General features: G+C 41.0%; 1 protein-coding gene across 17 annotated transcripts in view; it reads right to left on the minus strand.

Moving 5' to 3' along the window:
- Positions 1–131: 131 nt before the first annotated feature.
- The window catches only part of ppfia1 (PTPRF interacting protein alpha 1), a 45,103-nt gene continuing 21,896 nt past the window's right edge, over positions 132–23,338 (minus strand). The window contains exons 10-34 of one of the 17 annotated variants that reach the window (XM_028013934.1): positions 21,885–21,917; positions 21,353–21,436; positions 20,732–20,863; positions 19,588–19,650; positions 19,395–19,474; positions 18,626–18,776; positions 18,428–18,433; positions 18,044–18,264; positions 16,992–17,229; positions 15,665–15,694; positions 14,442–14,566; positions 14,185–14,357; positions 13,485–13,578; positions 13,136–13,147; positions 12,329–12,410; positions 11,110–11,310; positions 10,781–10,843; positions 8,756–8,782; positions 6,932–7,107; positions 5,938–6,035; positions 4,668–4,843; positions 3,085–3,153; positions 2,840–3,008; positions 2,587–2,649; positions 132–1,376 (exon numbers count right to left, since the gene is read on the minus strand). In XM_028013934.1, coding sequence (XP_027869735.1) covers positions 2,594–2,649; positions 2,840–3,008; positions 3,085–3,153; positions 4,668–4,843; positions 5,938–6,035; positions 6,932–7,107; positions 8,756–8,782; positions 10,781–10,843; positions 11,110–11,310; positions 12,329–12,410; positions 13,136–13,147; positions 13,485–13,578; positions 14,185–14,357; positions 14,442–14,566; positions 15,665–15,694; positions 16,992–17,229; positions 18,044–18,264; positions 18,428–18,433; positions 18,626–18,776; positions 19,395–19,474; positions 19,588–19,650; positions 20,732–20,863; positions 21,353–21,436; positions 21,885–21,917 — 2,559 coding nt within the window. In that variant the 3' untranslated portion in view covers positions 132–1,376; positions 2,587–2,593. Of the gene's footprint in view, positions 1,399–2,586; positions 2,650–2,839; positions 3,009–3,084; positions 3,154–4,667; positions 4,844–5,937; positions 6,036–6,931; positions 7,108–8,755; positions 8,783–10,780; positions 10,844–11,109; positions 11,311–12,328; positions 12,411–13,135; positions 13,148–13,484; positions 13,579–14,184; positions 14,358–14,441; positions 14,567–15,664; positions 15,695–16,991; positions 17,230–18,043; positions 18,265–18,427; positions 18,434–18,625; positions 18,777–19,394; positions 19,475–19,587; positions 19,651–20,731; positions 20,864–21,352; positions 21,437–21,884; positions 21,918–23,338 lie in introns of all 17 variants that reach the window. The other 16 variants (XM_028013933.1, XM_028013937.1, XM_028013932.1 and 13 more) reach the window with 16 other exon arrangements.

Below are 23,338 nucleotides of genomic sequence, written 5' to 3' on the forward strand. Positions count from 1 at the left end.
GCCAAAATTAATTTGGCTTTAATGATATAAACAGAAGACATGAGAAAAACAGTGCAACAATTCCACAGAAAAGTCCTTAAAACAAGTTTCAACAAACGCAACACGAAACATCAAGACAGAAGCTCAGCCTTGGATCTGCAGTGGAAAATAAGTTTCAGTATTTTATTGAAAGTAAGCAATAAATAATACTGTGATAAAAATAGTTTATAAGTACTCAGACTGTACATCATTGTTACAAGATCAGAAGATTCAACAGGAGGAGCAGGAATAAAAACAGCAACATGATTTGCTTTGTGCATAAATGACTAAAATCACAAGAAAAAAAAAAAGAAAACGTCGGTTCCTTCTGCATCGCCATGGAGACGGATGTTAGGACCTGTGTTTCTGGGGAACGAACAGGACGAGACAACGCGGATGGCTGATAATAAATAAGGGACAGGAAAGGAGTTAAGAACAATAAGGCTTGGTATAAAATCTTAGTACAAAGTAATTTTAAAAAAGGTTTATGGGAGGACGTGATGGCAGCAGGGATCAGCTGAGGCCTCGGTGAACTTGGTCCGCTAACGGAGCCCGAGGCGCCCGCCTGGACCGGCGAGGACGTCTGCGGGTTCTCCGGAGATTAGGAAGGCTGGATTAAAGGGATCGGCAGGGAAAGGCGTGAGGGAGCTTCCTCATAAAACCTGGAAGTCTGATTTCACTGAAAGCAGCCTGCGGATCGTTTCCTGCTACTGTTAGATTGCTTCACTCTGGAGGATTAACATATTTTGCATTGGATATGAAATTAAAGAAAAGCAGAAAAAATCAGTTTCACATGATATTTGTCGTCATGCCCTGGATGGCCAGCAGTTCGGTTCAAGGCGACAGACGAGTTTATGAGACTCCAGCGGTTAATCAGATATTCACACAACTAAGAGCCGCATTTACATAAACTCACAGGTCAGGAGCTACAAAAAGATATGAATTAAGTTATATGTCATATTAAAGTCACTTAAGAATAAATTCAATGATTAGAGAAGGAAAACATACATCTGGTCAATAATCAGGATTATAAAAAAGATTAGATAAAACGTCTGCTGGTAGAAATATACAAACTCCAGACGAGAAAAACATTCAGTTACAGAAATCTGGGACCAAACAGTTTTAAAAAGTCTGCTGATTAAGGGGACAGAGGCAAAAAGAGGTTACATTATAACTCCAAATCAATTAAAAGTCCCATTGGTTGACATAAATATCATAAAAACGTAGATTATTCTAGAAAGTTTCCTCTCAGGAAGTATCTGCTCTGTCGATAAAATCGTCCATTTTAGTTTCATTTCAGTTCATCATCCTGGTTTTGAATGCAGGGAATTCCCCTTCATCCTCTGACCAGCGGCTACCTATAGAAATAATGAGGATAAACTGAGACGGGAGGAGAAACCAATGACAGCGGGACAGAAGCAGGGGATGGAGGGAGGGATGGATGGAAGGATGGATGGATGGATGGATGGATGGGATGGATGGATGGAAGGAGGGATGGATGGATGGGAGGAGGGATGGGTGGATGGGAGGAGGGATGGATGGATGGATGGGAGGAGGGATGGATGGATGGATGGGAGGAGGGATGGATGGATGGATGGGAGGAGGGATGGATGGATGGCAGAATGGATGGATGGATGGATGGATGGCAGGATGGATGGATGGATGGATGGAGACGAGAAAAGAGAGAAGAGGCGTAAAACGTGTTATTAAAGCAGAAACTTCTGAGACAAGAAAGCTGCTTTCAGATGAGTAATGCAGGGAAATGTATACGGAGCTCCAGAAGTGCCAACAAGAAAACCTAAAAGCATTTCCAGGACATCATTTTACTTTTAATATATTGTTAGAACCAGAACTTCATGGCATTAGATTTTGATTAATTACATAGATCTCAATGTGTTAAAATTTTAAAGGAATTAATCACTTTTTTTTTTTTTGCATTGTTTCTGGTAAGTCTATAAATCTGATGCACATCCACCAACAGCAATGGATGACGAAACTGGTTCTTTCTGCTCACTGGGGGTTAATTTCTGCTTCTAAACTGACCGGATTCAACGCTGGAAAAGACTATTGTTGTTCAAGTTGTCCTAAAAGAAGTTATCAAATATTGTCTCAATGCTAAACATGCAGCAGCTAACGCTAATGTCAGCATCCATATTTCTAAAGAAGTCCTGAAACTCTGGAAAGCTGGATGACTAGAATAACACTTTGCTCCCATCTGGTGGTTAACGAACCAGAAGAACAGATTAAAACCTAGAATTTTATTTCTTGTTGAGCTCCTATGTCTATTCAAAAATTTAGCAACAAAAGGGGTTTTTTGAATTGAAAATGTTGCTTACTTTGTCAAAAACTAAAACTACAATTTTGATCGCTTTCTACCACTTTTTTTTAATAAATTAAATGTTCATTTAGGAACTTTTTATCCTGGGAGTAATAATTTATTCACTTTTAGAGCAAAAAACTCATGTTTCCAAAACTACAACTTGTTTAATTTTCTCAGATGGCACTGACTGAGCTCCGTACATATGCTGCTTCTATCTGAATCTTGATAGTTGGTGTGTGTGACCTTACCGTTGTGTTAACAAGAGTAGGTCCTGACTGTGGCAGTGTCCAGCCTCTGTATAGACTGACCTCCTGCGTTGCCATGTTGGTCAAACCGCATGCAAAGACATGCCGTTAGTGAGAATGCACAGCTCAGCAAAGCCATTCAACAAGCATCAAGAGCAACACAAGTAGTCTGAGCCCAACGGCCCTTCAGATCTATTTTCTTCCAGTCAGAAAAAAGTGGAGACATGCAGGGAGAAACTTGGCTCCTGCCGCTTACCGTCCATGGGGCTCCTCTTTGGCTGCGCGGAGGGCGACGCGGCGCTGCTGCTCGTCACTCTGAAGTTAGCAGGCAGCGTGTCGGACGCACCCAGAGACATTCCTCTCATGTCTTTGGGCCTGAACTTCTTCCTCCATGAGGGAGCGCGCCGGAAGTTCTTGTCGTCATCCTGGAGGAAAGATGGCGGACGGTCATCCTGAGAGCGGATCTTACCAACAGTTTGGGTCTCTGTGTCGGTTTCTCACCTCCTCCACCTTCCTGTCCGCGCCGACGGCCATTAGGCTGCTGTACTCGCGCTCCAGCGCTGCTCTGGCCTGCAGGTACACAACAGACGCATCTTTACACACAATTTAGCGTTTTTGTTCATGAAACCTTGAGCAACTCCTGTTTTTTGGCACCTGTAGAGTTCCAACACATCATACACCAGTTTGTAGTTTACATATTTTACGCTTTAAATATGTAAACTACAAACCACAGACTGCAAATAAACAAATAAGGGTTTCCCTGCAGGGATCAACGCTGGGAATATTATCTCGTTTTCTAAAAATAAATACTCTGGTGACGATAATAATCAGATTGTTTTCACTGGCAGCCTTGTTTCAGTCAGTAACTCTAAAAACAAAGCAGACACAATTTTAGAGATAAACTGAAAACCCAGTTTGGTTCATGAAGTTCAATAAGCTGGAAAAAGTCACGATGTCCATCTTTTTATATATATGGAGTTTAATCAGGTATTTTTACATTTTATATACGACTTTTTCATTTTTATTTAGTATTTTTTATTGTTTTTTTTTTTACTTTTTATGAATATTTATATGTATTACATATTTTATAAAAATTGTTTATATAACATTTAAAATTAATTCAAAGAATCCTTGTTTTATATATGCATGTATTTTAATTAAAATAAAATGTATAAAAAATAGTTTTTTTCATTTAAAGACAGGATACATTCGAATGCAAACTCAATAAAACACTAAAGTGTTACAGAGAGAGGAGAGAGAAATGACAAATAAATAATTTATGGAGTAGTTATTTAAATGTGTATATTTTTTTAAAAGTAGAAACAATTACCAAAATAATTTATTAAATATACCTAGAATTAAATGTGGGTCAATAAATGTATTGATTTCATTTTAAAAACTAGATATTTCATGTTTCAGCAAAAAAAAACACAAAAAAAAAATTTCATCCCAGTTTGATATGGTTCTGAATCAAGTTTTTAAACTAAAATCCTTCTCCATAATGCATCAGCATGGTGGCTGAAAGTTGAGCTTCCAATGAAAACTCAAAACTCCTGTCAGGATTTAAAGTTAACAGAAAACATGAGCAGCAGGTGAAGACAAGCTGGGAGGAACTGAAACACACGGAGAAACTCGGCCAGTAAGAAACACTTTTAAGGCAGAAATGTGTCTCTGTCTCCTGGGTCGTTATTGTAGGACGGAGGTCAGAGATTGTTTACATGTTGTCTTCATCTTGTTTACGTTGAAACTCTCCTGATTTGGGATTTAAGGTTCAAACAAGTTTCCACATAGGCAAGTCCTAATCTCAGATTTAATCATTATTTATTGATCTTTTCCTCATCAAACCTTCCATTGAATATTGACTCTTAGTTAAAACTTTCCTGTTTTATTTAATCTAAAACCGTTTAGTCCCATGGCAATATTTACTCTCAGATTATCTTACAGTATTATCTTCAGATGACACACCCATCTACTCAGGAAGCCCCGCCCACTTCAGGGGCCATTTCCTTCACCGCCTACATGTTTACATCACAACGGGCGAGTACATGCAGAGTGTGTGTAGGCGTGTGTTGATGTGTGTGTACCTGTGTGTTCTGGGTGGGGATCTGCAGCAGCAGAGCCAGTGAGTTGTGGTCGAAGCTTTCGTCCAGGGCGAGCAGCGCTCCGTGAACGCCGCTCTCGTAGAGGTTGCTGCTGTACTCCTTGAGGCCGATGGCCTGGACCCAGCCGATGACGCGCTCGTTGGTCCACACCAGAACATCTGAAGGGACAGAAACACAAACCTTATCGTTTAAAGAGAGCCTGTTTTGGTTCTCCACGGTTCTCAAACTGTGGTAGGCGTACTACTGGTGGAACGTTTGAGCTCCACATGAGGTTTTTCCTGTGGATCTGTGAACACAGAACCTGGGAGTGAATCAACCTGCAGAGGCTTTGCAGCTGTTGTTCATTATTCTGATTTAAATGCCTTCATTTAAACACTGCTGTTGTAACTTTGCTTCAATCACTGTCCCGGGTTTGTTTGGTAGCATTACATTGCAGTTTACATCCCTATACCTTTTTTTAAACTAACACTACTAAACCATTAGATAAACACATTTGAAAGTTTGTTTTGTTATAAGGTGCATTTCTGGTAAGTTCGTCATTAGTTTCTTTTATACTCATAAATGCTACAGCCTGAGCAGGTGTGTGGGCGGGGCTGGCCCAGCCTGTTTTAACATGTATGATGTCACTGATTGCATCACCGGGTTCAACGAAATGAGAGTTTTCTTTTTTGTTTTGTATTGTTTGTCTTCCTTTAAGTAACTTTTGAGTTGCCCTGTACTAGAGCAACTCCAAAATACTTTGAAGAGATAAATGTCACTTACAAACTCATAAACTCAGTCTAATTTATGAGTTTGTAAATTAGATTCATAATCAACTAAGCAACTTGGACCTGGCAGCTCATGTTGCTTTCTTTTCACTTTTTTGACCGTTTGACAACACTACCTCGCATAATTGTTTAAAGAGCTGGACCGGTTCTGTGGGCCGGTTCTGTGGTGGAACCTGGTCCAGTAGGTCTGGGCAGAAAACATCTAGAGGAAACACTGCAGCTTTCTCAAAACGTTCTCCTGTTCTTTCTTTATGAACCTCAAACTGATTTTTCTCCAATGCCCAGAACTCAAGCAGAGACCTTTTCCTGAAAACAATTCATTTTTATATTTAGATGCACCAGGAAGTTGGCTGTGGAGCAAATTTAATGTGTGCTAAACTGTAAATAAAATTAGTTTTATTAGTTTTTGTAGCTTGGATGCATTCGCTGAAACCTGCAGTGTCAGGGAGCCACCAGCAGGAGGAGCTGGTCAGGTGGTTTGTTACCTGAAAGCTCCAGCTGGGACTCGTCTCTCCTCCTCTCCAGCTCCTTCCTGTCGTAGTTCAACCGCCGCAGACACATCACGCCACACTGGAAGCTGTTCCTGTTGCACAAACACAAACTCAGCAGTTGGGTCAAGTTTATACACACACAGGCACCGCACACACACACACACACGATTAGTTTACACATCTGCTAAACATTAAATAACTAAATATTTAACAACTTTTTCCCACTAACGTAAAATCTACATAAAATGAACTGAGCTTTATTGTAAATGAAGAGTGGTTTACTTTAACTGCTCATCCCTAGGTATTCTATGAATAAAGCAATTTATCATAAATACAGGAAACAAGAGAAAGCATCAGTGATTCTGTTTATTCCATCACTGTTTAATTACAGCACAAATGTGAATTTAATGCTTTAAAATAATAAATTATTCTTGTTTAAATGTTCTCTCATGTTCCTGGTCAATATTTTATTAGGACTGTTACTATTAGAACTATACTGTTTGGGTTTCTTCTCTTCTCCAAGTTCTGTTTATTTTCCAGGTAAACTTAAAAAGCTGCAATGAGTTCACAGCAGCTTTTTCCACAGAGGTCAGGATTCCAGCAAGCAAGAAAGAAAGACAGTCAGTCAGTAACTGAGAAAGTCAGAGAGTTTGTAAGTAAATGAGAAAGTTGGGAAGTCAGTCGGGATGAATGCAGGATTTAAACAGGATGGGGAATAATGTGGAAGTCCAAACATTTTTTCAGTCTGTAGGAACCAAACTGATTCATACTGTTGGATTTAATAATCTCTCCATGAATGAATGAATGGACACACTTAATTAATCCCAGAGGGAAATGTACATATTTCAGTACAACCCATCCAAACATTTAGACGGGTGTCTGAGGTTGCAGCCCTTCACCAGAGGAGGCGCCACCCTCTCACTTCAAGCTGAGACCTTTTCCTGTTTAAGTCTTTAAGGCTGATGCATGTGAAGCTGTTGAGCCGTACCTGTGGAAGCTGTCCACCATTTTCAGCTGCCCCCTCAGGTCCTTCTTGGTCAGGTGGTCCAGCATGCGGGCGTCCACCAGGGACTCCATGAAGTAGGAGCGGTACTGAGGCAGACCCAGGCTGGGCAGCCACTCGTTCCCGATCCACTCGTGGTTCATGTCTCCGTACGCCAGCGTCTGCAAGGCCACAACAAACTGGGCTTAGAGCGTCAGAAAGAAAATAAATAATCCACCAACATTCTGGTTCCTTTAACAACAAACACAAAAACAGCAAAACTGAGATGAAAACTTTATAGAGACGTAAAGATTTTTTTACATTAAAGCTTCTGCAGTTTATTAATGGAAGAGTCTTTGGCTAATGATTCCAAAAACAAATGTTTTATGAATTTATTCTTTTTATAAAGATGTTGAATAATATTTTATAAACGTCAATGTCTAAAGGAAAATCCTGATAAAATAAGATAATATGTACCCTGTGGTTGAAGTCTGAACATCAACAAAATGCATTAAAATAACAAGAAATGTACAGAAAATTAACTCATCATGCATTTTTTTTAACTATTGTATTAAAATATGTAAACTTATACCAGATCTCTTGCATTAAAAAGTAGTTTGAAATAAATCTTTGTTCTTAACTAATTTCAGGAAGTCAAAAATTGACTTTTCCTTACCTGGTTTACTCAATAAATAGTTTACTGTCCACATTATTTTTTATTATGTCTTGTGTCTTTTTTTTTGTCAGATATCTAACAATAAGAGAAGAATTATTGTTAATGTTTCTGTTAACTGTTATCAATAAGAGAAATGTACATATTATATAACATATTCTAGTAAATATATGTAACAACATGAATAAAGCCAGTAGTAATATTAAAGCAGCTGCAACAAGTCAAACAAAGTCCCAAAATAAAGATTTTGACCAATATTTGTTTCTTATATTATTGCTGCTGTTAAGGCCAATATTTACTGATCGGCCAATACTGATGCTAATATAATTCCCAGTGGTGGCCAATGCTAACTAAAACGTTAGCTGCACTAACGCTACCCACCATGCGTCAACGACAGCATGTGTTATGTCGCCCTCAGCAGGTTAACCATGGTCATTACACATCTACCTGTACAGTTTGCGCTTCAGGAAGTGATTCTCTGTGACAAAACTTCCACTCAGTTTCAGTTTTATAAATGTTGAGTTTCGCTAACTCTGTTGGTGATTCAGCCTAATTGACCATGGCAGGAATTCAGTAGATTTTAAACTGTTTCCTGTCAAACTACAGCAGCAATGCATTCTGGGAAAAGAATAAACTTAAATTTACTAAACCGAGAGGAAAAGGAACTGCTGCGTAAACAGTCTCCACCCACTTCAAAATAAAAGCATGAATATGAACATCTATTTGAATTTCAACAAGTAAATTAGTGTTTTAGAATTTATCTGGAAAAGTTAGATTAGGGGAAGCTAAACGCTCTAAATGGTTTCAAAGTTAAAGTGCTCCCGCAGTGGCCCATCACTGGTTGTTCCTGCTATGAAAGTGACGGGGAAGCACAACATGAAACATTGAATAAATTAAGTGATGAAGATTCATAAAGTAAGATGTTCCACATCCTGGGTTATATTAATAAAACTGGGTCGCATTTTCTTAATTTAACATCGACAGTCGCATCAGTTTGTTTCTGAAGTATTTTTAGTCTTTACAGGATTTATTCAGCTGTTTTATTATTTCTGATTTTTTAAAATAAATTAGAATAGTGAAGAAGCAGCTTCTCGGTGTGAGCCCATGCTACGGGTCCATCAGAATAAAAACGGGGTTCTGGGGGAATGTGTGCCAACCTGGGCCCAGCTGCCCTCGTCATCCTCCTGGTGTTAGCGTGGTTAGAGTGAGCATGGTGAGAAGAACAGAAAGGTGTGGGGTTAGTGAGGCGGCCGTGAAGGGTTAGAGCAGCTTCACGTGAAAAATACTAAAAACATACAAGTAAAAAAAATAATCAAAACAAAGGCAGGAAAAAAGCTATGAAAGACGGATTCATTTATTTGATTAAAGAAAACCTGATTTTATTCTAATTTTATCTAAAATAAACAAGTTTAGGAGTTGATCTTTTTAATTGTTACATCATTTCAGATCTTTGCCAATTAAAGCCCTTTTCAGACGTGACGCACCTAGTGAGTGTGTATTCAGTCACTTCTGCTGCTCCGGATTCATTCATGTCTGTAAAATGCTTTTTACTCAGAGGGTAATTTGACTGAAAATCGATCCGCCATTTTGGAGAAGGAGAGACAATTGTTTTTGCTGCTATAGTTGTGCTGTCATGAGAGTCACTTCATTAGAAATATAGTGTTTTGCACACAGATATATGTAGTTCCATCAGATAAAAGTATCTAGTTTAGGACCAATTTTTAAATTATTTTTCACATTATAGTTCACTACATAATCCATGACTAAAGTTTCTCCAATAATCTGCAGGATGTGAACATCCCAGTGTCCTAATCAATCAGAGGGTCAGTCAGATAAGATTCAGACTTCAGTGGCTGAGTAAGTGGGTTTATTTTTAATCAAATGTGTTTTTAGAGAATAATTCCACTGTGATTTATGATCAGTCTTGGTTCAAACCCAGATCAATTTATTCCTTCAGGACGGAAATCCAGGATATATAAACTTTCCAGTTCCACACTTTGGAGATGAAAACAAATCAAATGATCTAAATAATTCACTATTATATGACATCATTATTAAGTTTATTAATAATGTCTTGTGATAGTTTTCTACAGCAGGGAGAAGATAAATTAAAATATAATAAAATTCTATGTTTTAAAGTCTCTCACACACTTTAAACACCTGACGCTAATTTATCACTAATTTAACAAAAATCTTCCAATTTCAATAACTTTGTATAACGTATAAGATATAAGCCAACCTTTCTTTCAATTACACAGATCAATAAGTCACTGAACCATTACAAATAATAAATACTAAACATTAAATAAAAACTATTCTTGCCACGTTTTCTGGTATTTAGCAATTAGAAATAAAGTTGGTAATTCTAACTAACTTAAAACAAGGAATGTCTGAATTAATATTACATGTTTGTCTTTTTATGAGGTGTATGAAAATATCTGGTTTAAATAACTTTTTCCATGTTTAAGCTTTTACTCAAGATTGCAAATTATTACAAAACCGTGCAGTTTGATTGTCAAGAACTTTATGCAGAAATCAAGCATTTGCAAACCTTGAAAACTCTGAGATTATCCAGGAGGTCCTTTAGATACGACGAAATGTCTGAAAGGGGCTTTATGTGCAAAATGTTCACAATGATCAAACAACGGTGGGAGAATAAAATCACCATAAAAACTGCCTGGTTACAAAGAAACTTATCTTAGCACCATTTTAATAGGAAAACCAAGAAGAAATAAAGAAATTATTATTTAAAAAACTAATCAACTATGAGGCAGAAACACAAACTAAACCAGCAGCACAGAACTGGCTAGCCGAGCAGAAAGAAGGGAGCGACGGCTTCAGGCCACCTGCAGGGCCTCAGGCGGCCCGAAGACCTACAGGCGGCCCGAGGTCCTGCAGGCGGCCCGAGGTCCTGCAGGCGGCCCGAGGTCCTGCAGGCGGCTCGAGGTCCTGCAGGCGGCCCGAGGCCCTGCAGGCAGCCCGAGGCCCTGCAGGCCGCCTGAAAACCTGCAGGCCGCCTGAAGATCTGCAGGCGGCCCGAGGCCCTGCAGGCCGCCTGAAAACCTGCAGGCCGCCTGAAGATCTGCAGGCGGCCTGAGGTCATGCAGGGGGCCTGAGGTCATGCAGGGGGCCTGAAGCAGACGTCAGCAGCAGCGGCGCCCAGTTCATCCGGGTGGACTAACCGTGGGAGGTGTGGCTGCCAAACTTTCCATCTCCTCATGTGTGACCCAAACGTTTCCTGTAGACTGACCATGTGACACCCCCCAATCAGAAGAGTGCAGAACGGAAACAGTGATGAAGGACAGAAACAAGGCAGGAAGGAGAAAAACAAAACAAACCGGGGAGAATTGGTTGTTAGAAAAAGACAAAAGTGACTCATTAGTGCGTGTTAAAAAGTGTTAATGCATTAAAAACATGCTGTAAAAAATGCCAGGAGTGTGTCAACGGAGCACTGAGGGGATAAAGTGTGTGTGAGAGCAGCGTGTGTGTGTGAGGATGAATGGGGCGGTACCGTTCTGGAGGTGGGCGGGGCCGACGGGCTGGTGAGGGACATGATTTCCTGGATGGCGAGGCGCAGCTTGAGGCGGTGCAGAGGGTTGCTGATTCCGATTTCTCTTTGGATCTCCGTGTCAGACAGTGCCGACATGATGGCCCCGCTCTTCACGTTGGCTCGGCACGCCGCTACGTACCAAGCCGGCATGCCCACCCACAGCTGGCCACAGGGGGGCGGCAAGGAGACGGGGCAAGTCAGTAAACTGGAAATCCAACTGGTTTAACATGTTTTCTACAGGAGCTACCTGTAGAAAACATGTAGCTAATCTGGTCAGTGAACCAGATTGAAATACGCTGAGGAGGATTCCTGATATTAATACAGATCCTGATTCTACCCAGGAAAACTCAGTGAGCAATACACACATTTCAGTTCTCAAGATTCAAATAAACTGATTCGGCTTTCTAAACTGTCAGTGTGAAGCTTTATTGTTTGTTTTATTTGCTTATGTAAAAACATGGATAAAAATTTCCATCAGCTCATGGTACAGCGGATCAGGGATCTCATGATATCTGATCACTTTTGGAGCATTTTCATTATGGGATGCTGCTTGTAAATTTACAGTCAAAAACTAACAGCAACAATAATTTAGTCTGTCAAGTGAATGAAAATGAAGGTTCATTTTTCAAAGTCATATATTCACCATGATATTCACTCATTCATAAATGTCACAGCTTCAACTTAAATATTTAATTAGCAAGCTAAACATTTAGCTTGGTGTTAAAAATTTTGTTAAAAAACAATATATTAGGTTCAAACTAGACGTTTAGCTCAGAGCTGAATATCTAGTTGGAAGCTTGCTAACTAGATATAGTTTGCTAACTAAATATTTAGTTTGAATCTCAACATTCTCAACTAAATACTTAGTTTCAAGTTCAATAAATAAAACGTGGTTTTGTTGAAGCAAAACTTTCCACAAACCTTAAAATCTGTTTAGCAGAATGTGATTTTATTATTCCAGAGTTTTCCTTCAGTTCTATTTACATACAAGTATTATAGCATAATCTAAAGGGCAAGATGGCCCTAATTTTTATCTGCTAATCCATGGACATGCCTTAAATCTGACCTCCTCCCCGTGTTTCAAACATGGAAACTCTCTGATGAGTGTCACAAGTTTTATTTACAAAGATGATAGTTAACAGTTTGCCCTGAAACTTAACTTTAAATTGAATTTTCCTACCTCTAACCAAGCCACCACGGTGGGTCCGTCCCACTGGGCGAATGGCAGGCCCTGCCTGCGAGCCTCTTCCAGTAACTCATGCCTGTCGCACAAAAACAATCAAGTTAACAACCAATGTATATTCTTGCAGACAATCTGAAAGCCTTTAGTATTTCCAACATGCAGTCAGTCATGTTCACCGTTTAAATCCCAAAAACTGTCAGTGACATGCACACTCAGAACCAAGAGCAGGAGTTTGAGAGGAAACAGAAAGGGAAACCTGGGAGGAGTTCTGGAAAACTCTCCTACACTTCAAACACCCACTGCAGGGTTTCACGTTTTAAAGCTAGTTCTGCTAGCTGCTGTAGCTAACTGGGAACAGAGCTTCATCAGAGAGGCCAATCATAAAACAGGTTGAGAGTAAATCTGCAGGAACATGACATGCACATCCTGACCTGTAATCACCTCTCAGAGGTCTGAACCGTTGCTACAAGACTCAAACACATTTTATATATTTAACCACTAGATGGGGCTGCAGCATCGACAAATTTAAAGAAGAATAAAATCTAACATTGAAATTAGGTCACACAAAAATCCAATGTTTCAATCAGAACTTTGAGCTCTGGGAGGTGGAAATGTTCTCCCAGTGAAAAGCAGCAAACACACATTCCTGTTAGTGAAGCTCCTCTGTGGAAGGCAGGTAGAGAGCAGCATGGAAAACCAACAGGCATTCAAAAGGGACAGCTGTGTGGGGTCCTGGAGAGTTACTGGCTGGGGAAGAGTGAAGCCAAGAATGGGAGGAAGACGAGGCAACGTGAAGCAACTTACCCGGTCTTTGGACTACTCATGGAATGAGAGGAGGATGGTGGAAAAGAGGAGGAGGGTGGGCAAACAAAACAGAAAACAATGAACTGATGCCAAATCATGGAAGCAACAACATTTATGGTGCCTGTGGTGTGCCTGCTCAGAAATCACAACAAAAGGAAAACAGTGAGTTATTCTAGGTGCTGGCTGTGATGAAGCAAGTGGGTGTGGAGTGGAAGGAGTGAGTCGGTGGGTGGGAGTGAGTGAGCGTGAAGCAGCATTAAACTGAACACACTGCTCATCATGTTGTGCATTAGTGGTGTCCTGCGCAGCAGCATGGTGCGTTTTAAACAGCAGGAAGCAGATAACTCACTTCTTCTGGAGCTTCCTGTTCTTCTCAGAAGGACCTCCTAAAGTTCCCATTCCCAGACCGTCCTTTGGAGATCCGTCTGCATCAGGGGTGCCGGCTACAAACACACAATCCACGCTGAGATCAGATCCACTGATCCAAACTATTACTCTGGTATCTTTCTAATAAATACTCCAGGTGGTTTCAAGGTCAGAGATGGGACTGAAGTTTGGGACTCGTACTCGAGTCGAACTTGGAATTGCATTCAAAAGACTTCAGACTCAACTCGCGATTTAAAACTTGGGAAAAGAATCTTTTACTCGAATGTTTTTTGTGTTTTTTTGAAAATCTCCCCTCTGAATAATCAACTGCCTGCATCACTGAACCGCCATCTTGGTAGACAAGAGCAGCGTAAAGCATAGATGAACCATGGCTTCATATTACTTCATACTACTCAAAAATTGTATTGACCAACAGTTTTAATGTACTTATATTGTTAATAAATTAGATAGAGAATGAGTTTTAAGCTTGTGGCTTGTTTATTGTTGTCATAGCAACTCCACAGCAACTGTCGTGACAGTTACCATGATGGCTGTCAGCCACAAAGTTCCTGGAAGTGAGACGTCACATGGGAAATATGTATTGCCTTTTCATTCATATCAATATGACACATTCATTCATTCAAATGAAATAAATGATGATAAATAAAAATGAAGAGCTGAACCTTGGCTCGGTGAGTCCTTCCCAGGACCGCTGGGCCGGCCCTTCTCCTTCTTCCCAAACAGGCGTCCGATGGAGGACTTGATGCTCTTCTTCTTGGCTGCTTTGTTGAGCGAGTCCTGGCTGCTGTTGCTGCTGCTGGGGTTGCTGCCCTGGCCGTCCTGCAGGCCTCCCAGCCTTCAGACACCAGATGGAGCCATTTCAAAACCAAACAGCAGAAACCAGGACAGCCCACAGGTCAGAAATCAGATAAACTCCTACCCTCGAATGTCTCTGATGTCTTCATGGCTGGACGCGTGTCCCAGCTCCCTGTTCAGGCGCATGGAGCGTGGGGTGGTGGGGGGTGACGTCTCACACCTGATGGTGGCCTTGTCGTCCTGCGAAGACTGAGACAGAGCAGAGAGACGAGTGATGCTGCAACAGTTTCAGGTGAAACAAAATGCAGAAGGTTCAGGTACTGGTGACCCGACCACTGCTTTCACAGAACAGAAACATCACAGAGCAGATCCCTGAACACGAGCAGCTGGGACAGGAGTGAAAAACATTTCATTCTTATTTTACAGCAGAAATACCAGTAATTTCCATTAATCTACTTGATTTAATAGACTAATGCAGCCGATTGTTACATGCAACATTAATGTATTCAATTCAAAAATATTTTATTAATCCCAGAAGGAAATTAAATGGTGTAACTCATGTTTCCTCAAAAAATTGCTATGGGAAGGGATGATCTCCTGTAGCAGTCTGTATTACTGCAGCTCTGAAGTAGCCTCTGACTGAAGACATTATGTTATGTCACAGTCTGAGGATGCTCTGTTTGTACGTAATACTCTCCATTTTGTGAAGAATCCTTCTTTGCACACTGACCTCTGCAGGTTCCCAGGTGTAAACCACCTTGTTGCTATGGTTACGAACAATAAAAAAAAAAAAAAGCCCCCCAAAAAAGAAATTCCCAACCAGCTGTATAGCAACCAAAAGCAGTCACTCCCCTCCCCCAAAAAAGCTATGTTTCAGCCTGGAGGAATAAAGTCTTTAAAAAGAAAAATCTAATCTGCATTAGAAGGACTTTAGGGATAATAATGAGCTAAAATATAAATCTATAACCACAGTACTTAAACCAGACGTAACAGGAGGGAGACACCAGGGTTCAGCAGTGGAAGGATCTCTCTCTAAAACAGAGTTTAGCATCTTGCATAATATGGACTTTCATTCCTGCAACCTAAAGTTTTAAACTGACTTCCTGTTGAAATGTGAAAATAAACAACAAAACAATAAAGAACTCAAATTATAATAAGTGGAGGAAAAATAAAAGCCAACTTATGAGTGAAACGTTTGGGAGATGAGAAAGAACAGGATGTAAAGATGACAGATGATGGTGGGTGTTCAGTTCAGGGTGTGTGAAGGTTGGGGGGTGAGAGGGGCCGTGGGGTGAGAGGGGCCGTGGGGTGAGAGGGGCGCTCCTGTAAAGCAGCTTTCTATTTTACCTTCCTGCGATGCTTGCGCAGGTCACTAGGCTGAAGCGTGGCAGAAAAAGGAGAGGAGAAGAGCAGTTAGTGAACAGCAGATCAGAGCTGGACTAAAGCCACACTTAAACAGGAAACCAGAAGAACACACAGTATTTCAATCTGTGATCAGAGTTAAACACACAACTCAATACGATCAGAAGCTGTTTTACTGTTTTACTACTTATATTAAAAGAAACTGCAGAAGCAGCACTGCACACAGTTAGAGGACAGTAGCAAACCACGCTGGAGGATGGGTGCAGCCGACTTCATTTAGTTGTTATACAATCTAAAAACAACCGTATGACAGGGTTAGCTGTGAAAAAGCAAGATAGCAGAATAGCTCCTAAATTTACGACTCGTCGCCGCTGCAGTGATACTTTTCCCTCGCAAAGAAGAGAAAAAAAAACATGGGAGGATTTATTCCCTCCTACATTCCTCACAAACCTGGCATTAGAAGAGCAAATAAACCACAAGCGTGCCACATTTTTCAGCCCCCCAGAGAAAAATACCTAATCACTCATTTCCTCCGCCCGGCCGGGCTGAGCGACTGATTACCAGCTATAAAAGGGAAACAGGAAGAGGAAAAATTCACTTAATTAGCAAAAATGTTCCCTTTCTTCCAGTCATCGGTCAGTCAGGAATTAGTCCCGACTATCAGTGGCTTTCATTAAAACAAGAAATCATCCAAAGAAGAAGAGACGCTCTAAAACAGACGCAACTGTAACATTTTATTCTTCAAAGCTTTTTATTTTGGAAAAGTTTTCCAGAAACGCACGCGCCGCCAGAATGGAGTAAATCCGCCTGCAGCTGCGTGTTTTGATCTGAAACTCTGAAGCGTGGAAGGAGCGAAAACTGAAGCTAACCGAAGCACGGCCAGGTGTTTCAGGTTTCTTCTTGGTATCGCTTCGACAACTCAAAGCTAATAAAACCTTCTTCCAGAGGTGCAGAGAGAGGCAGGACTTTCAAAAACTCACACTTCCTGTTTGGCGCAACAAATGCAAACAAAAGTGCAACATTCCACAGATTCCAGGTTTTCCAGCAGCTCAGAAGGCAGAGGAAGTGACTGGCTGCACCCACCCAGGAGGCTGATCCTCTGCAGGTACCTGGAAGTACGGGGCATAGCTACAGGCCTGAGGGGGGGGGCTGAAGCCCGCAGCACCATACGGCAGGTAAGTTAGTGTCTGCTGGGACAGGGAGCTCTGGATGATGTAAGGCTCATAGCAATAGTGCTACAGGCAGAGGCAGAAACAGTTATTAACTGTCTAAAGCTATCAGAATGCTTTACTGTTTAACTGGGTGACATTACCAGGGTCATGACCCCCATGCGGTCCAGTTCCCTGTTGGGGCTGCGGGGAATGCGTCTGGGGGTGGACTGGCCCGAGTTGGGCGGCGATCCGCCCAGCGATGAGCCGCCGCACAGAGACGGCGGGATGGAGCTGAGCGAGCGGAAACGCCCTCCAAGGCCACCGTTGTTGCCGCCGCCGACGCGGCATTCGATCTCCTCCGCTCGGATCGCCGTGCTCTCCTTCTCCTCTTGGATCATCCTGTCGGGGTAAAGAAAGGAAATATTAGATTAATATTCCAGGAATGGTGGAAAAGCAGTTCTAGTTTCACTTTAAACCAGTTGTTGTCCTTCTAGTTAACAACTACACAACACTTGTTGCTGCTCTGCTGCATAATATTTCACAAAATAAATAAAAAAAAAAAAAAAGTTGCTGGTTTAGTGCAACAAAATGTGAGCATAAAAACTTTTGCATGGAACGCAGCTATAAAGCCAGCTGTGTGTAACATCTACTTAGAAATATGATTTTAAAAAATCTATGCATTGTAATATTATTAAACACCATAATGCTACATAAAAATTATTTAAAACAAAATATAACGTGAGATTACATAATATTAAATATGATATAAAAATAAATACAGGAGAAAAGAAAAAATATAATAAGTACAAAATAGTAAATACAAACAATATAAATATAAAATAATGAATACATAAAAGCATACAAAGTAAAATTTTATATAATATAGGATCCAAGATATAATACAATATTAAATACATATATTGTATAATGAAGAAAAAAATGTAATGACATGATATAAAGTTAATTAATAATAACAAAACACAATTAATATAATGTTATAATATGAAATAATAAAAAAATAATAGCATAGAATGAAAAAATATTAAGTAAAAATAAACAATACAATATAAAATAAAATAAAATAACTTAAAATGATGAAGTTGCAAAATGCAACAAGTGAAGATCTGGTGAAAACTTAAACTCAGAGTTTGACCACAGCAGGACTGGAGAACAGGAAGGACATAAACATGAGAACATAACTCAGGATAATAACCTGATTTCATTATTGATGGCGTCCAGCTGCTCCTGCAGCATCAAGGCGAGCGTCTGGGCGTCGGCCTGTCCCGGGGACAGCAGGTCCACCGAGCTGAAGATGGTCTCCCGGTCCTCCTCCAGGTCCGACGCGTCCATGTCGGTGTCGAAGGCCTGGGCCACGTTAGCCAGGACGTTAGCCTGCTGCATGCGCTCCCACTCCTGCTCGTTCAGCGTCTGCACCTGCAGTCAGGAGGACACACACATACACACACACACAGAGCAGGGGGCGTGATGTTTGGGACGCCAGCACGGTTTCAAAACGACAGGACAGAGGTAAAAGGTCAAACAGGCTGGTGAGTTTTAGTCTCAAGCGCTGACGGCGTTGCCAAGCAGACTGACTTACATGTCGCTGAAGTCCACAGATGGAGCAAACAAAAAGAAGCAGAAAAGAAGAGAATCGTCAGAAAGAGTTGGAGCATCGCAGAAACAGGAAGAGTGGAAAGATAAGTCAGAGGCTGCAGAGAGCGAAACGGATCTTTAATCTGTTCTGGTTTGGCTCAGATCCTGCTGCTTACAGTCACAGCAGATGAGAGCAGCTCACCTTGGACGGCTCGTCCCGCAGCGCCACCACGCGGCCCTTCTGAGGCCGTCTCAGAACCAGAGCGCTGCCGTAATGATCCGAGTTGCTGTCCATCATGGAGGACGCCGACACCGGGTACCTGAAGTCAGGAGTGCTGCCCAGCTGAGAGCGCCTGGTGGGGGAGTGAGTCCAAAGCTTCAAGAGTCAGCACCGTATGCACATAGTGCCATCTTATAGCCCAATCAAGTAACTATGTTGCATTCAGATGTTATAAAAATGATGCATATATCAAATTTGGCTTTTTAATTTAACGCTTGAAATTGGGCCACTGTCTCTTTAAAAACTCATGCTCTTTATGAAGCTCCGCCTTCATCCCAACATGGCTCCTCTTAACCCTTTGACAAGATTTTTACCCGCGCTGCTCTGAGCAGCAGCTCCTCTAATGAGCTCAGCAGCTCCACCAGCTGTTTGCTAATTTCTGCTGGCTAGTCTGAAGGAGCTGAGAGGGGAAGCCGTAGGGCAGCGCTGCTCTGTGAGGCAGGAGCTCAGAAGCTTGGAAACTGCAGCTCTGAGGAGGAGCTAGGTCCAACTCTGTGTTTTGGTTCTGAATGGTTGCCATGGAGATTAAAGGATATCTATGTGTGAAAGAATAAAAGCAACACTCCAGTTTTTGATGAAGGAATAACATTATAACATGAAGTAAAGCTCAAAAAAGTCGATTTTACATAACACTGCCCCTTTAAACCAAACAGCAGACGGGGGTGTCCATGGTAACGGCTGGGATGTTTACCCGTGCAGTAAGGAGTTACTCCGGCTCCTGCCCTGCTCACTCTCTGCCCTCATGGTCTCAATCTGGATCAGGAGTTGCTCCTGCATGAACAAACATTCACACAGAGCAGCTGGGATGTTAAAACCCAACAAAATTTTACTTTAATTTAACGTAATACTTCAATACAGGGAGGAGACAGGAAGCATTTCTTCACCTTCTCATGGTGAGACTCCTCAATCAGCTTCTTGGTGTGCTCCAGTTCTCTGATCAGGGCGTTCTGAACGGAGAGGAGGAGAATTAGGTCATGAGTCATGTTTCTGTATCAACAGATAATCGATCTAACAAGCTCCCAAATGCAGAAAGAATCGTAATAGTTTGTGTCCTGCTGGTTTGAAATTCCCTTTTCCAGGAATCAGACACTTTGAACAATTCAAGAACTTTCAAGGTAAGTTTTCAAACATTTCCAGCACTACACTTTGGAAATAAAAAGCAATACAAATGAACCAAAAAAGACTTTCAATTCAAAATTCTATATTATTTGTTACTGTTATTAATATTTTATTTGAGAGGGTGTTCTACATTCTACAGCAGGGGCAAGAAAATCTAAAATATAACAACATTTTCTGTTTTGAAATATGTCTCTCTCACACACTTTATATGCGTGACTAGTCCGAGAACAAAAAACTAATTTAACAAAAATGCAACAATTTAACAATAACATAAAATATAACACTCTTAAAAACTCACTGAGCCATTGGGAATAATATTTATTATTACACTGAAACAATCCAAAGAAACCTAGTTAAGGTTAAGGACCTTCCTGCTCTAACTTCTAAAATACAAAGAAAATCATAAAGAAAATCTCTAAAAAAATATTCTGGCATTTAAATAAAAATAATACTGGTAATTCTAGCTGACTTAAAATAAGAACATTTTAGTCTGATTAACGTGTCTTTTTATTAGGTGTATGAAAATATCTGGTTTCAACCTTAAGTAATGTTTTCCAAATTTAGGCTTTAAATCACACATTAGATTTCTTACTAAAATGTGCAGATTGAATATCAAGCATTTCAAAAACTCAAGCACTTCAAGCCTTGAAAACATCCCATTGAAACTGAAGCATTTTCAAGGATTCCATGCACCTTTACGAATCTTCTTTTAGCCTGGAAAGAAACACTTTTCCTCCCAAGAAGATTCCTTCCCTGGAATCATGGTCAACAGGCTCTCCAGGATTTCTAAAGTGACTCATTTCCTGTCCAGTCTCTGTTCACACAATGTATTTTGCTGCTCAAACTAAAGAAATGGGGGTAAACTGCGTGTTTGTGACCGGAGACGGCTGTAGGCCAGGTAATGATCACCTTGTCCTCCAGAGCAGACATCCTCTCTTTGAGGTGCAGCTGCAGCCTCTCGTTGGACTCGGACAGCAGCTTGTCCACCGTCTCAGACAGACGTCTGTTGTGTTCTTCGTTCATCTTCTCTCGCTGCCTCGCCTGCAGACACAAATATTTCCAACAGGTTTCTGTCATGTCTGCACTGTAATCTGTAACCTATATCGTCTTATGCATCAGTACAAATGTTAACTTTTTTAGGATCAGAACATTCTCTTAATTCCCTTAGTGATACTTTCAGATATTTGTTTATTTTTTAATACTTTGTTTTATCTGATGGTCTATCATTTTACTGTTTCTATGAACGGGAGCTATGGACTGCCACATCATTTTCCTTCAGGATCAATAAAGTATATCCATCCATGTGTTCAGAGCTATAATTTAAACACTTGAAACATATGAAAAACATCATGGAAGCAGCAGCAGAGTGTCAGACCTGAACTCATAGTTACTCATATTTTAAATACTATAAAACGGTGGATTATTTGCTGCTGGGATTTCAGGAGCAAACCATGAACATGCAACAAGCAATGCAGATCGGCTGCATTGCTTCACATGTAGCTCAGACTGCAGGATTTAAAGTTTTCCCACCCTGAGCAGTTCCTGGTTCTTCTCCTCCAGCTGCGCCTCCATCTGTCTCAGCCGCTCCTCCACGTTGCCATGGCGCTCCTCTGCCTGAAAACAGAGGAAAGTGTCAAAACTCCCCTCCCAATGATTGACCCCCATCCTAGAGAAGGACTCAGCCCTTACAGACGTGACCCCAATGCCCCTCTGAAGGATGGAGTCATCAGCATAAACAGAAAGAAAGACAAAGAAATCATCTTTGACATCATCACAAAGCAGCAGCTTTAACAACAAAGACTCAAACTCAAAGAAAAACATTTGATAAACAGGTTAGTAAACAGGCTGATTTAATGATGGATCCCATCAGAATCTCCTGAGTTAAACCCAAAATCGACACCAGAACCCCACAATTCACCAGATTTTAATCCATAAACTGAATTTAACCAGGAGAGAGTTTGGTTGTTTTATTACTTTAACAAACTTTGAGTCATGTGACCGTTAACAGTTTCCACCTGGTTAAGTTCAGAGAAAAGGAGCCCGGTCCATAAAACTGCTCTACCTTGGTCTGGGTCTCAGAGCCACACACATCACACTGAGGTTGGACATGAGGACGACGGCAGCAGCATGTCCACCCCACAGACCAGCAGGACACAGACAGAAAGAAGACGTGTTCGTTTAGCTCCAGAAAACAGAAGAACATCGATGATTAACTGGGGCGGCCTGACGTTCTGTTTGCACTTTCACAACTAGAACCGGAGACGAGCCGGTCCAACGCTGGGACGGACATGAGGACGACCCAGAGCTGCGCTTGGTGTTTACACCAGGTTTGGACATGGCCAAGCCGTCTTTCTCTGCCATGTTTTATATATGCGCTTTAAGCTGCAGCCAGAGGAAGTGACTCCTGCCTCATTAAATATGCATGGAGGAAATGGCTTGGATGGCAAACAACCAGAGCTGGAAGAGAGTTAGAAAAACCTCCAACTTTAAATTAAATAGGTTTTAAACAACCCAAAAGACAACTTTCCTGTAAGTCAAAGTGAACTGATCCATTAGGATAAAAACTAAAATAATTCTGCTTGTTGATCTGCAGTTGAAGGAACAGCAAACTAAAAAATTGCACTAATTATAAACATGAAGTCCACTAATGCTAAAGCGCTACACCATCACAGTATTTTATTTTTTTATTTGTTTATTTAACCAACAAGCAAAATCAGATCCAGATATCCTTTCTGCTACTTAGCTAGCAGAAGTAAATGCTAAAAGCGCAATAACAACACGGTATTCAAATTTATTTATTTATTTTTTTTCATGCATTTGTTTAATTAACAACTGTTGCCTTGCAGCAAGAAGGTCCTGGGTTCGATTCCCGGCACGGGGTCTTTCTGCATGTAGTTTGCATGTTCTCCCTGTGCATGGTGGGTTCTGTCCGGGTTCTCCGGCTTCCTCCCACAGCCCAAACACATGACTGTCAGGTTAATTGGTCTCTCTAAATTCTCCCTAGGTGTGAGTGTGTGTGTACAGGGTTGTGTGTCCTGTCTGTCTCTCTGTTGCCCTGCGACAGACTGGCGACCTGTCCAGATGACCCCGCCTCTCGCCCGGAACCTTAGCTGGACAGGCAGCAGGACCTCCTGACCCCATCAGGGACAAGGGTGTTAGAAAATGGATGGATGTTTAATTAACACCCCTGGTAGTTTGTTTATGTAAATCTTGTAGTCTTCTGTAAAACTCATTTGTTTGTTGGTTGCATATTTGCCATTTGCTCAAAGTTTTTAGAAAAAAAATGAAAGTGAGATGAGGAAATGGAACTGCTGAAAAAGCAGTCTTCACCCACTTCAAAATAAGAGCACAAACTTTAAATTACTTGAAAAATTCTCAACAGTTGAAAACCAAAACTTCAACATTGATGTCAAACTTTATTCAGCTGAAAGTTGAATAAGTTGAAAGTTGAAACAGCCAATGATCACTTTAGAAATTATTTCCCTAAAATGAATTTAGTGGAAGCTAAATGACCTA

This window comes from Xiphophorus couchianus, chromosome 4, assembly GCF_001444195.1.
Source record: "Xiphophorus couchianus chromosome 4, X_couchianus-1.0, whole genome shotgun sequence".
Classification (NCBI taxonomy): Eukaryota; Metazoa; Chordata; class Actinopteri; order Cyprinodontiformes; family Poeciliidae; genus Xiphophorus; species Xiphophorus couchianus.